The sequence below is a fragment of the Odontesthes bonariensis genome, chromosome 10, assembly GCF_027942865.1.
Source record: "Odontesthes bonariensis isolate fOdoBon6 chromosome 10, fOdoBon6.hap1, whole genome shotgun sequence".
In the NCBI taxonomy this organism is placed as follows: domain Eukaryota; kingdom Metazoa; phylum Chordata; class Actinopteri; order Atheriniformes; family Atherinopsidae; genus Odontesthes; species Odontesthes bonariensis.
The window spans coordinates 22,026,080-22,038,779 of NC_134515.1; the positions used below are offsets into that span (position 1 = coordinate 22,026,080).

General features: G+C 41.5%; 1 protein-coding gene across 1 annotated transcript; it reads left to right on the forward strand.

Annotated features, from left to right (window-relative positions):
• The first annotated feature begins 906 nt into the window (after nucleotides 1-906).
• Nucleotides 907-12,402, forward strand: samhd1 (SAM domain and HD domain 1). Its single transcript, XM_075476886.1, has 16 exons — nucleotides 907-1,248; nucleotides 1,347-1,413; nucleotides 1,575-1,647; nucleotides 2,447-2,607; nucleotides 2,882-2,997; nucleotides 3,286-3,356; nucleotides 4,285-4,443; nucleotides 4,859-4,959; nucleotides 5,066-5,174; nucleotides 5,270-5,361; nucleotides 5,463-5,578; nucleotides 6,185-6,324; nucleotides 8,401-8,496; nucleotides 8,625-8,729; nucleotides 8,880-9,017; nucleotides 11,563-12,402. The coding sequence occupies exons 1-16, from the start codon at nucleotides 1,068-1,070 to the stop codon at nucleotides 11,719-11,721; spliced, it is 1,884 nt and encodes a 627-aa protein (XP_075333001.1). The 5' UTR covers nucleotides 907-1,067; the 3' UTR covers nucleotides 11,722-12,402.
• Nucleotides 12,403-12,700: the final 298 nt, after the last annotated feature.

Here is a 12,700-nt window from a genome sequence, read left to right on the forward strand (position 1 = left end):
CCGGCAAAGCGCTTCATTTACTTTTGCCCTTTATGTAAGCCTCACAAAAGGCAGACTACACAGTAAAGGCTAAATCTTTATTTTGGTACTCTAAACTAATACTAAATTAGACAAATTGCCTTTAGCGTAAACTTTCATCTGTCTCCTTTGTGAACGGTGAACGACATCAACGTGTTGACAGTAAATCAGTGAGATAAATCTGGAGAAAGACGTGTTTTACAACCCTTGCATCGACGATGCAGATTTAACCTAAGATTATTTTGAATTTCACATGTCCCAACTACAGGGAATGCAGCATTCATGCTGTCTACATTTTGCTCCGCGTGTCATTCAAGTTGGCAGACAAAATACCGGAAGTGTTCAATTTGGCGGATAAAAATGATATATGATATAAAAATTGAAGACACAACACATGTAACATTATCCTACTAAAACTAAATCTACACACACACACATACTCAGACATACATATGTATAAATTAATTATATATATATATAATTTATTTATTTATAATGTATAATTCATTGCTATTTATTTCATTTAAATAAATAACTAAATTATATATATATATATATATATATATATATATATATATATATATATATATATATATATTTATGTGAAAAAAAGAAAGAAGGCCCTTAATCTGACACCATTTACGATGATTCCCTACAATGGCGTTATCATGAACCATAATCTATTTCTGCGGCTTTAAAACTGCTTTCCAACCCTCCCTGTATCTGATATTATAGATCACATAATCTAATCTAAAATTCATAAATAATTCTAATGTTCAACGTGTAGTTTTCTATTAAAACCTCACCATCGACAAGATATTGTGTAGTTTTAGTTTGAAAATCAAAACCGGAAAACTGTTTGTGTTCATGTCGGACTTGATGCGCCCGGCGGAAAGACAAAACCCGGGTGTTTTTCACCGCCCGAACACTCTCTGTGCGGGACTGTCTGATCAGCTGTTTCAACCAACGCTGCCAAACGCTGTCGTTTTTATAGTTTGTGGCTTTAATCCGTATATTAAACTATATTACCGCCCGTTTGTCACCTCGATATGTCGAATCGAAAGCGGCCACTAAAGGACGTGTTTAGCTCCAGTGACCGCCTCAGAACGCCGGAAAAAGGGGTGTCGGTGGTCCGGCTGCCGGACTCGGACTTCATGCGATGGGGAGTGGAAGAAACGTGCCAATATCTGCGGAGGCAAGGTCTTGGACAATGGGAGGATGCATTTAGAGGTTTGTTTTCTGGTTTGACATGTAAAACCCTCTGAGTTATCAGCCTGATGCTTGCTGTTACAATTTATCTCACATCAGTTATCTTTTCTGTCGAGAAGCCCAAAAAGTCACAGGTGTTGGACTGCGATATCTCAAGGATGCTGAGCTGGAAAAGATTGGCATCGAGTAAGTGCGTCACCGCGTCCTAAATACAGTGAAATGGGAAACAGTTTCTCCATTGAAACGGTAGCCCTAAAAGTGGTTTCAAAGACCCAGTGGACTGGGCTCTCTTGATATTTCTCAGTTTGCTTTACAGTATCTTGTTATCACCTCCTTCCCCGTTTTAGGTGTCTCGGTGACCGCCTGCAGATCTTGCACAGCCTCAGGAAGTTGTGGCAGATAGAAACTGAGCCAAACAAGGTATGAACTTAGGCTACGGCTACACGAAAACGAAACGAGGTTTTTTTTGAAAACGGGTACGAAAATTATTGCGACCACACGGAAACGCGCTGCTGTCCAGACGAGAACGATGAAACGATGCAGTACACACGCCACTGTGTCACGCCACGCTGTGAGACAATAGAGAAGTGTTAAAATTGGCTCACAGCGTCAACGTGTGACTGACGCAAAAACGTTTTCGCTGTAACAATGGAAACGAAACGAGGCCGTTTTCAAACTTTCCCACTCTGGAACCCGTTTTCAAAAACTATCGTTTTGGGGTAGTGGGAACGCCGGCTCCGTGTGGCCGCGACAGCGAAACGATAAGAAAAAGTATCGTTTACAGTGAAAAACGTTTCCGTGTAGCCGCAGCCTTACTCACAGTGCTTTCTTTTCAAGGCTATAGAGATAAGTGTTGTGCCCTCTTTGCTCACAACTTTAAATAAGAACGGTTTTAAACGTGATAAAGGGCTAGAGATGAAGAGAACAGAATGGTGTGACATGTACAAAGACAAGTTCCCTCAACCCCAAACCATGATTTTAATGGACTTCTAGAGAAAGAAGAGGAGGGGTCATTTCCTCTTTACACGCTGCTGTTTGCTTTGCGTTTAAATCTTCCCTTCATCTTTAAAACGGTTTCAAAATATGACCTAAGGAAAAGATTTAACTTTGTTTCTTTTACATCTGTGTTGTCTTGATGGTTTTGGCACTTACCTGTATTGATTGTGAATTTGTTTATTTTTTTGTTTTCAAACCTACTTGCTCTTCTTCTTGCTGTCAGGTGTTCAATGATCCCATCCACGGGCACATAGAGGTGCACCCGCTCCTCATCAAAATCATCGACACGCCTCAGTTCCAGAGACTTCGAAACCTCAAGCAGCTCGGAGGGACGTACTTCGTTTTTCCGGGAGCGTCCCACAACCGCTTTGAGCACAGCATTGGGTACCCTATCAGTTAGATTCACCGTTTATTCTCCCGGGTTTATCTCAGTTTGCTGTTAGATACACTTAAGGCAGTAAAAGGGCCGGAAATTAGGAGCTTGTGAGGAAATTTTTTAATGTGAGAGGGTAAAGAGTAAAACCGAACTGCTACTGAGTAGTGACTCTGCTTACAGTGCGTTTTCTATCGCTGTAGCTGAGCAGGTCAATGTGAGAGCTCATCCCTGCACATTTTTTTTCTATCTTGTATGGAGTAAATGTTGTTTCTGCTGATTTAGGGTGGGCTACTTGGCCGGACAACTTGTTCAAGCTCTGAATGAGAGGCAGCCAGAGCTCCTCATCTCTCGCAGAGACGTCCTGTGTGTCCAGATCGCCGGACTCTGTCACGACCTTGGTGAGTTAAGTCTCGGAAACGCAGCTTTCCAGAGAGGCGGTCAGAGTGTTTCCAGTCCTTTGCCTCAAAAGGTCAGACGCAGGAGCGAAGCAGTTTTATTGCTCTCTTCAAAACCAGCAGACCCAAAGTGGTTTATACACAAGATGACACAGGAAGCCGCTGGTTTGCTCCTTTATTAACATTTGTGCCTTAAAGGGTTGGTTAGGGTCAGGCGTCCAGGCATGAAAAACCAAAGTCACACAAAAACGAAGCTGAGTTAACAGTTTTTTTTTTTTTTACTCTTTTCAGGACATGGACCATTTTCCCATATGTTTGATGGCATGTTTATCCCAAAAGCACGTCCCGAAATTACCTGGAAGGTAAGAGACTCTTTTAGTTGCCAAGGCAAATCATCTAAATCCTTTTTCTGTAATGAAGTCTGAGTCATTGACATGTCCTGCTTTGTTGAGGTTGTGACTCTTCGCAAAACTATTTGTTGACTAAGAGGATGCAAAGAAACACAATAACTGGAACATACTAGCCTGAGACCTGCATGCCAAAGAGCGGCACCTTCCTCATTTCTGTGCCTTTGGCTGCTATTTAAAATTTTTTTTTTTAACATTTAACTTTTTTTTTTCCACACAGTCTCTGCTTTTTATAAAATAAGGGAACAATTGCAGAAGACTGGTTGAGGGATAAGGAGTGCTGTCTGGAAAAGGAGACAGTCTTTGGGAAGGCTTTTTTTGAGAATCACCTGGAAAGCCTTTAGCTACTTTTCAGCCGCGGACTGTAGATGCCGTGAAGCTGGAGTGCCGGCTTACTACAGCCGGAAGACTTGGTTTACTTTAAAATAGGTGCTAAACCCATAAATATGCTGGAAAGTTCTTTTTTATCGCAAATCACATATTCAGACGAACTCTTTTTTAATACATCCTGAGTTATAAGAACTCTGAACAATGTTACTTTCTTTTTGTATCTTCTTAACTTTTTTTTTTTTTTTTTTTTTTATTGGCAGTGTAAATTCCTGCCAGCCAGAGCTTCTGCATAAAGCAGTTAACGTCATTTGATTTGATAAGAAAACAGTTGAGATAAGATGGCTATTATCGATAATGACAACTGATAAGAACCACTACGCCAGCTCAGGTCCTACTTCTAAGTTGTAACCACAAGCCTGCAGTCTGCCAAACGTGAGCGATAAGGCCAACATTCGTCATGTTTAACCAGAGATGAGCTGTTTCTGTTTGAGTCGGGAGCAACTGTGCTTTCATTTTCATTTATTTATTCATTTTTTCCCTCATTACCTTTCAGCACGAGACTGCCTCGCTGGCTATGTTTGACTACCTGGTGGATGATAACGGCCTGAAGCCAGTGATGGAGGAACACGGCATGGTGCTCCCGGAGGACCTGGACTTTATTAAAGAGCAAATCGCTGGACCACTCAACAGGGATGCAGCTCAAGGCCAGAAGGTACCCATCGTTTATGCCTGCGTGGAAGCTGTCAGTAGCACCATGTCTGACAAAACTGTCTACAAACTTTCCACCTCCACCTTTTGTAACCCGATTGAAACGACCTCACACATACACGCAATGTATTGGAAGATTGCTCATTCACAGTGAAATAGAAAAAGCCCTGACGTTAGGATTAGTGGGAGTTATGAGAATTTTATGACACATCCGTCTTGATAAGAAAACAACATCAACATTGTATTACTTTACTGTATGTCAATGTTCAGAACTTCTTACATTTGAATCATATAAGTGCCGTGCATGCAAAAGGGGAACGGGTTCATAAAAGCTCTGTCAATATTGAACTTTGCTTTATATTTACTTTTGGTTTAGTGAAAACAATGAGAGCAGCTGATTCTGCTGTTTGTCTCTACAGTGGCCGTACAAAGGCCGCCCTGAAGACAAGTCCTTCCTCTATGAAATTGTGGCCAACAAAAGGAACGGCATCGACGTGGATAAGTGGGACTACTTTGCCAGGTGGGGCGTTGTTTAACGCTTGTTTGTTCCATTCCCAAGATTTCCATTTCCTGATGAAATCTTTCACCCCACTCTCCACACCTTTCTGCCTCCTGCGCTCTCTTAGGGACTGCTACCACTTGGGCATTCAAAACAACTTTGACTATCGACGCTTCCTGAAATTTGCCAGGGTCTGTGAGGTGGATGGACAGAAGCTCATCTGCACCAGAGACAAGGTGCCGACTTTTTTTTTTTTTTTTGCCAAGTGTTAAGCAGCAATCCCTTTTAAGTGAAAACTCGCAACTGACACTCAGATTGTCCTTTTAAACAGGAGGTTGGCAATCTGTATGACATGTTCCACACGAGGAACTGCCTGCACAGAAGAGCCTACCAGCACAAAGTGGGCAGCATCATAGAGACCATGTGAGTAGCTCATCCCGCTGCGGCAGCACGGCGGCTGTAGCTTCTTGTATTGTACATAGAGAGATGTTTCCAGGAATGACATATTGGAAATGTTTCTCCAGGATCACTGAGGCCTTTTTGAAAGCAGATCCACACATCCAGATTGAAGGCTCTGGGGGGAAAATGTTCACCCTCTCCACAGCCATAGATGACATGGTGGCCTACACCAAGCTGACGGGTCAGTAAACGGCACATTAAGACAAAGGGATACACAGGATTGCAGCATATTTTTTTTTTCCATCTCCACACAAATGCTGGATGTTTTCATTACTTTCTTCTTTTTTTTTTTTTTTTTTTTAAAGCCTGTCTAAATAAAAGAGTGATAAACAACCTCTCTCCACTTTGACGGTCTTGTTGCCGTCATCGGCTCGGCGTATACGTACAGTTTTCCCTGCTGGTTTTGGTAAATGAAACAATATGGACATTTTAATGAGGAAAAAACGCATTCCCCCAAATCCAAAATGCTCAATATCACAGCCAATTTCTCTTACTGCTCAAACCAACCTGTTTCCTAACGGTGGAAAGTGCCTTGAGATGACTTATTTATGATTTGCTGGAATATAAGCTTAAAAGATCTCATTAACTTTTTTTTTGGTGACGATTGTTATTTACTAGATTATCGCTTACCTGTGTGTATTAACTGTGCTACGTAAATACATTTTCCTTTCCCTCAGTATTCTAACGTTTAAAGTCATATGATATGTGAAACTGAATCATTTGTGTTTTTTGAGGGTCCTTGTTTTGCTTCACTGACCTTCTCTCTGTTTCTCTGTTTCCCCTGTAGATCATGTGTTTGAACAGATTCTCAACTCCTCCTCTGAAGAACTTGCTGAGGCAAGGCAGATACTGCGTAACATCATCTGTCGACACCTCTACAAGTGTCTGGGGCAAACTCAGCCAGACAAAGCCTTGAATGTCACACAGGTACCCCGTTACTGATTGTATGAGCGCGTTATAAGGAGGAGGGTTAAATGTACTCCGGATGGTGTGGATGTTTCTGAGTGACGTGTGTTGTTTGTCTCTATGTGAGACATTTTTTCCTTGTGTGTGTTTGAAGAATTTTCAGGTATTCCCGTACTTGGTGAATTTCAGAAAATGAACCATTTCCTGCTTCAATTATTTAAAGGTCCTATGGCATGAAAATAAATGGAGGCTTTTATATATTTTTATAGGCTCTAGTGATCCCCTAATACTGTATCTGAGTTTTTTTCCCCAAAATTCTGCCTTGGTGCAGAATTACAGCCAGTCCCAAAAATGAGCTTTCCTTAGGATCCTCAGAATGAGCTGTTTAGTGGGGGTGTGGCCTTACTTACGCCCGTGGTACCTTGCGCAAATGTTTTGTGAATCGCTATGGCACGTAGATGGCATGGCAGCCCTATGCCGTAAAACTAGCGAAACCTGTTGATATGAGCTTACTTTGACAATATGACGAACTTGTTACTGAACAACTCTCCTAACACAGTCAAACATCAAGCAAGTGCTACACAAGACACAGCAAAAAAGGCGTGCGTGAAGGGGAAAGCAGGAGTGAGGATTTTGACATTCTCATCTGATTGCTCTGGTTTGCAAAGAAGCACGTAGCACTAGCGCTGGAACCATGAATGAATCATTATCCTGATGAAATGCACTGAATTTGCGGATTCATTCTTCTTCAGGAAGCTTGAAGTAGGGGGTTTTGGTCTAAAATGAGCGAGCTAACCATCTCATGGGCATGCAAACACCTCCAACAGCCCAGTTGGCAGAGATAAGAGCTTGCAGATGCTATTAGCTGCATAGCTAACCGTTAGCTAACGTTAGCTGCTAACGATACAAACCCTTTCCTGTGGTAACAAGCTATGTAACTATACTGTACATACAGGAAAGCAACACAATAATAGAGCGTTAAATTACTTACTCTCGGGAATGAGATCCTTCCCCAAGTGAGGGACGAATGGAGCAGGAGATTGACAGGCGGATTGGTGCTGTGTCTGCAGTGATGCGGGCTCGGCTCTGCACCGGCCCGTCGTAGTGAAAAAGGAGCTGAGCCAGAAGGCGAAGCTCTCGATTTACCGGTCAATCTATATTCCTACCCTCACCTATGGTCACGAGCTGTGGGTAGTGACCGAGAGAACGAGATCGCAAATACAAGCGGCCAAATGAGTTTCCTCCGCTGGGTGTCTGGGCTCTCCCTTATTGGACTCTGTATTAGCCCAAGTTCTGGAAACATTCATCGGTGAAATATTTGGCGCACACACAAATCTCTTCGGTTCTGTCATCACTTTCCCAGAAAAAAACAAAATCTGTCCACTGGCTCTTTAGAGGCTCTGATGCAGGAGCTCTAAACCGATTTTTTTACATCCATGTACAGAGCAATGAGTTGGCCAAAGAGCTGTGGGCGGGGAAAGGCAGTTTTGGCATAGCCATATATGGGCTCTGGGAGGAAACAACCTCCACGTCATAAGCGGCAGCTTTCCCGATCAGGCCATCTGCATGGTCACATTTCCAAAGGCGGAGAATAATTTCCATTGCATGGTTTAGGTCTATCGTCATTTTTAGCCACTGGGGGACCGCAGGCAGGCTAGAGGAACTCATATTAATGTTAGACAACCTTAAAAAGTGAAAATTTCATGCCATGTCAACTAAGCGATTGTCCAAAATGCTGTTAAATAATGATGTGCTCTCTTAATCAAACAACTGCTGTTAGCTGTAACAGACCTGGGGCCTCATGTACAAAGACTTGCGTGGATTTCCTTACTTACTCCTTGCTTACTTGAAAGTGGAAAAGTGCGTATGCCAGCCCTGAAGTTGGCATGAGGCACCGCACATTTCCACGGTCATTTCACTCTTGATACATCTGATCGTTGACATGAAAAGCTGCGTACGCCGCTATTTTGTGTGTATTTTGTACATGAGGCCCCTGGTTATTATTGTGGAATACCACTTGCTTTGGTGAGATTTATGAGCTGTAGAAGTATATAAGTATTAGTGAAAGTGACTCGGCCACTTCTCGTTCTCGAATAGGAGACCATTCACAGCTGGGAGGCAGATCTGGCTCGATCCATCCCTCAAAGTGGCACTCAGGATGTCAACCTGCAACCAGAGGACTTTGTCGTCAGAGTGAGTTTTTGAGTTAACTTTCACTGCGACGTTAGCTTTGATATTAATCTCTGGATTAGTGAGGCATTTCCCTCTCCTTTGTGGCTTACTGCACTTTCAGGTCTTAAAATCATCTCCATCTCTTTTAGGTCATTTTTATGGACTACGGGATGAAGGAAAAGAACCCCATCAACAACGTGCGCTTCTACTGCAAGGATGACCTAACCAAAGCCATCCAGATACGCAAAAACCAGGTCAGAATTGAAGCACCGGTTTCAGAAATCAGTCTTGAGTCAACTCCAACTACACATGTTCATTTCCTCCTGTTGTTCGAAATGCACAGACTGCCTCTATCTTTCCTTTAAGGCTCAAAATAAGCGTTATGCTGTTGTCGTTTTTGTCAGGTGTCTAAACTTCTTCCGGAGCAATTTGCTGAGGAGTTGATCAGGGTTTACTGCAAGAAGACGGACGATAAGAGTCTGGAGGCTGCCAAGAAGCACTTTGTTCAGTGGTGCATGAACAGAAACTTCTCAAAGCCTCAGGTATTGTTTATGAAAGGAAATAACATGAAAAAGATACTAATTAAGACCCTACTGTTGATACTCACCATAATCCTGTAATAACCTCTACTAGACACCCCAAAATCATTCTGCTTAATGGCAAGGTACATGTTTCCACAGTCCCAAAATTACTCACAACCAGTTCCAAAATGTCATTCAGTGCGTCTCTTGCAAAATAAGATGTCTTTCCTCCAAACCCTTGATATCAAACGGTCTTGTCACGGATCAAAGAATAGATTTATTCTTTCTGAATACTTTTACTTTGAATGATTTTAGTCCCTCTACTTTCATTTTAACCCTCGTAGTGCTTGCCGAGGAGGAGAGGCAGCCATAGCTAATTCACACATTCAAATAAATCCTTTTGTTTCACTAAGGATGACAACAAAAAGCAAATGCAAGTCCCTGGAATGTCTCATTCTCGGTCTTTCCAACCTACATCAAAAGACCCAAAAATCCCTGCAGTTTGTTGAAGGCCAACGACATCATCCCAGGTGCCTATCTGACTATACTGTGATCCGATTTAAGAGCCTATTACCGTCTTTACTTCCTTTGTTCCCATATATGAATACTGTGGAGGGCAGCTCCCCATATATTGCAACCTTACTAGGGATGTCCCGATCAAGTTTTTATTGCCTCCGAGTCATTTGATTTTGAGTATCTGCCGATACCGAGTCCCGATCCGATACTTCTTCAGTACATTAAAAAAAGAAACAGATCCAGGATATTCCCGATTTTAATTTTTTTATTTTCTATAACTTGTTTTATCATTTAACACTTATAAACAGCACTTCTATGAGGTAGCTTGAACAAAAAAAGTAATCAAGTAATAAACAAATTCTTCACATTGTAGTTTAGTGCAACAATGTCTAATATAAAAAAGGAGCAGCAGCTCAACTTGAAATACCTGGCAGGCATGTAAACAAATAAGCAAATAAAAGTGCCACAGTGTTATAAAGTAAGGCCAGTAATGTGCTTTTAGGAACTGCACTCCTCATTCTTACTCTCCTCCCCTAGCTTCACAGAAGGAAATGTACGTTTTTCTTGATGAAAACCAACATCTCTACCTTGTCAGGTTTGAGCCTGTTGCTGTTCTCATTAAGGATGTTAGCGTTGTCCTTGCCGCCTCTTGAAATCCCAAGTTTGCATATCTCACAGTTTGCAATCGCAACATTTTTGTCATCCACTTTAAAATACCTCCACACCGCGGACATTGACGCCCCCAGCTTCAAGCTGCTGCCGTGTTCTGCTTCGCTTTTTTATTGGAGACCCATCCAAGATGGCGGCCGCGCTGATGTCAGCTCCAATAGTCTACGAGGCGTCTATGTACATTATGTCTATGTTTGAGACGGTCTGACGGTACCACCACATAACACTAAATACTAAGCTGTTATTTTTTCCCATTTGTTTTGAAATATTATAGTTCTGATTAAAAAATAAATAAATAATGAGAATAAATATACATATATAGATATATATCCGATCCCTGATCGGGAGGAAACGTCCGATCACGTGGTTTCTGACTCGGATTTCTGAATCGGATCGGGACATCCCTAATTATCACCCCCCCTTGGACAGTGTGGCTGACAGTGCTGCAGCCTCTCTGTGGTTGACTTTTAGTACTATTGCTCCATCTAAGAAGAATGTCTTGACTCAAAGCAGATCTCTGTAGTAGAATACACAATTGCGTATAGAAATGGAATCGGTGAGAAAAGTGGAGACAAAAAGACCTTACATTGAAGCCGAAGAATGTTACTTAGCCTGGAAGGATGGCTTTATAACATGTTAAAAAAACACTTTACAAAGGACTAAAACTCGTTGAACCTTGTGCTCCCTGAACTCTCGACAGCTATGTGTCTGATAGAGATAAAACTAATCTTTTTCCTCCAGCAGATGCTTTGACCTTTGAAAAGTTATTAAAACCCTCATTCTGACTCTCACTTTGACTATTTTACAGCTATTAACGTGCCCCCGAAACAATGTCGGTAATCTTCAGGGTTCTGAACTTGAACCAATTCTGTTGTCTCTATACATGCTTCCTTTGGACAATATCGTCAGGAAGCACGACGTATAATATCCAATTATTATGCTGATATCACCCAGCTCTATCAAGGAAACCTAAGCAGTTGCTGAAGTTACAGGCTTGTCTAAGACATTAAGGCCTGAATGACTAGTGATTTTCTGCTTTTCAATTCCGACAAAACCGCGGTAATTGTGTTTGGACCGAAGAACCTCAGAGATTCACCATCTAAACATACGGTTAAACTTGCGGGATTTAAACTCCCTTTCTGCTCTTAAGACTAAGCTAAAACTGTACCTTTTTTGATATAGCTTTTACTCAAGCTGTTGATCTTTTTTTTTCTTTATTTTATCATTGCTGTTCATATTGATGTTCTACTGCTGTTGCCGAGTTGGTATCAGCAGTGACTGCAGAGTAACGGCCTCTGTGAGTAATATTACGTTTGCCTTTGAGCACGCTCCGCATTTCTTGTCTCAATACCAGCACCCGTTGTTTTTTGTTCACATGCAGGATGGAGACATAATTGCACCTGAGCTGACCCCTCTGAAAGCCAGCTGGTGCAACAACAACAACAACGAAGGCGAAGAGGCTGACGTAGGTGGCTCCCAAATAACAAACTGTGCTCTTGTGAATGGACACAAGAAGGCCAAAACTCAGCTGTTTAAGTAAGGAGGAGACGGAGAGAACAGCCCATATTGCACATGTAGAGATAGAAAAGATGAGTGTGAGGTCAGGAGTATATTTTTGTACGAGGTGATTGTGTTGATGAGCACAGTAAACTGTTTTTATTACAACCCCTACCCCTTGAATTATGCTGTTCAGAATCCTTCGATTATGTTCTAAACGACAAATCACTGCCTAAATACAAAAAAAAAAAAAAAACAGTATATTTATGGGTATTGTGTTTTTTTTTTATTATTATTATTATTATTGTACTGGTACCGCTGATGTGTTACAAATATTTCAGTTGTTATTTCATAAGCAATTCAAAGACTGCTACCATTTAAACAATTTCTCATGTTTTAAGAGTTTTTATTTATGATTATTTGGAAGATTTGGTTTCAGATCCCTTTGTATCTCTTTTTCTTTGGTCTTTTGGTTTCTTTGGTCTTTTGGTTTTGATGTGCTTTATTTATTGCTCCATACCTCAGCAAACCCTTTTGCTGGCTTCACCTCACAGGTCTGTACAACATTTGAATTGGTATTTAGGATATATCTTTGAAATGTTGTCCTATTACCCAAAAAATGGTGTATCCTCATCAAAATGTTTTGCTCAATGTGTATTTGAAAAAGAAAAATAAGATTCTGAAAGTGTGTAATGATGCGAGTGGAAACCTATTAAAAGGTTTGAGAAGATCTTGTCTCGGCGAACTCTTTGACATCATCTATGATTTAAATTTTTGGTAAACACCAGAAGGCACCTTGCATTTGTATAAAGACTATGGATGTACAGAATATGTAAGGTAAGTAAAAAGTAGGGCTGGGCAACGATTACAATTTTTAATCTAATTAATCACATGATTTCCCTGATTAATCACGATTAATCGCATTTGTACGCATCCATCCATCATCTTCCGCTTGTCCGGGGATCGGGTCGCGGGGGCAGCAGCTTGAGCAGAGAAACCCAGACGTCCCTATTTCCACAGCA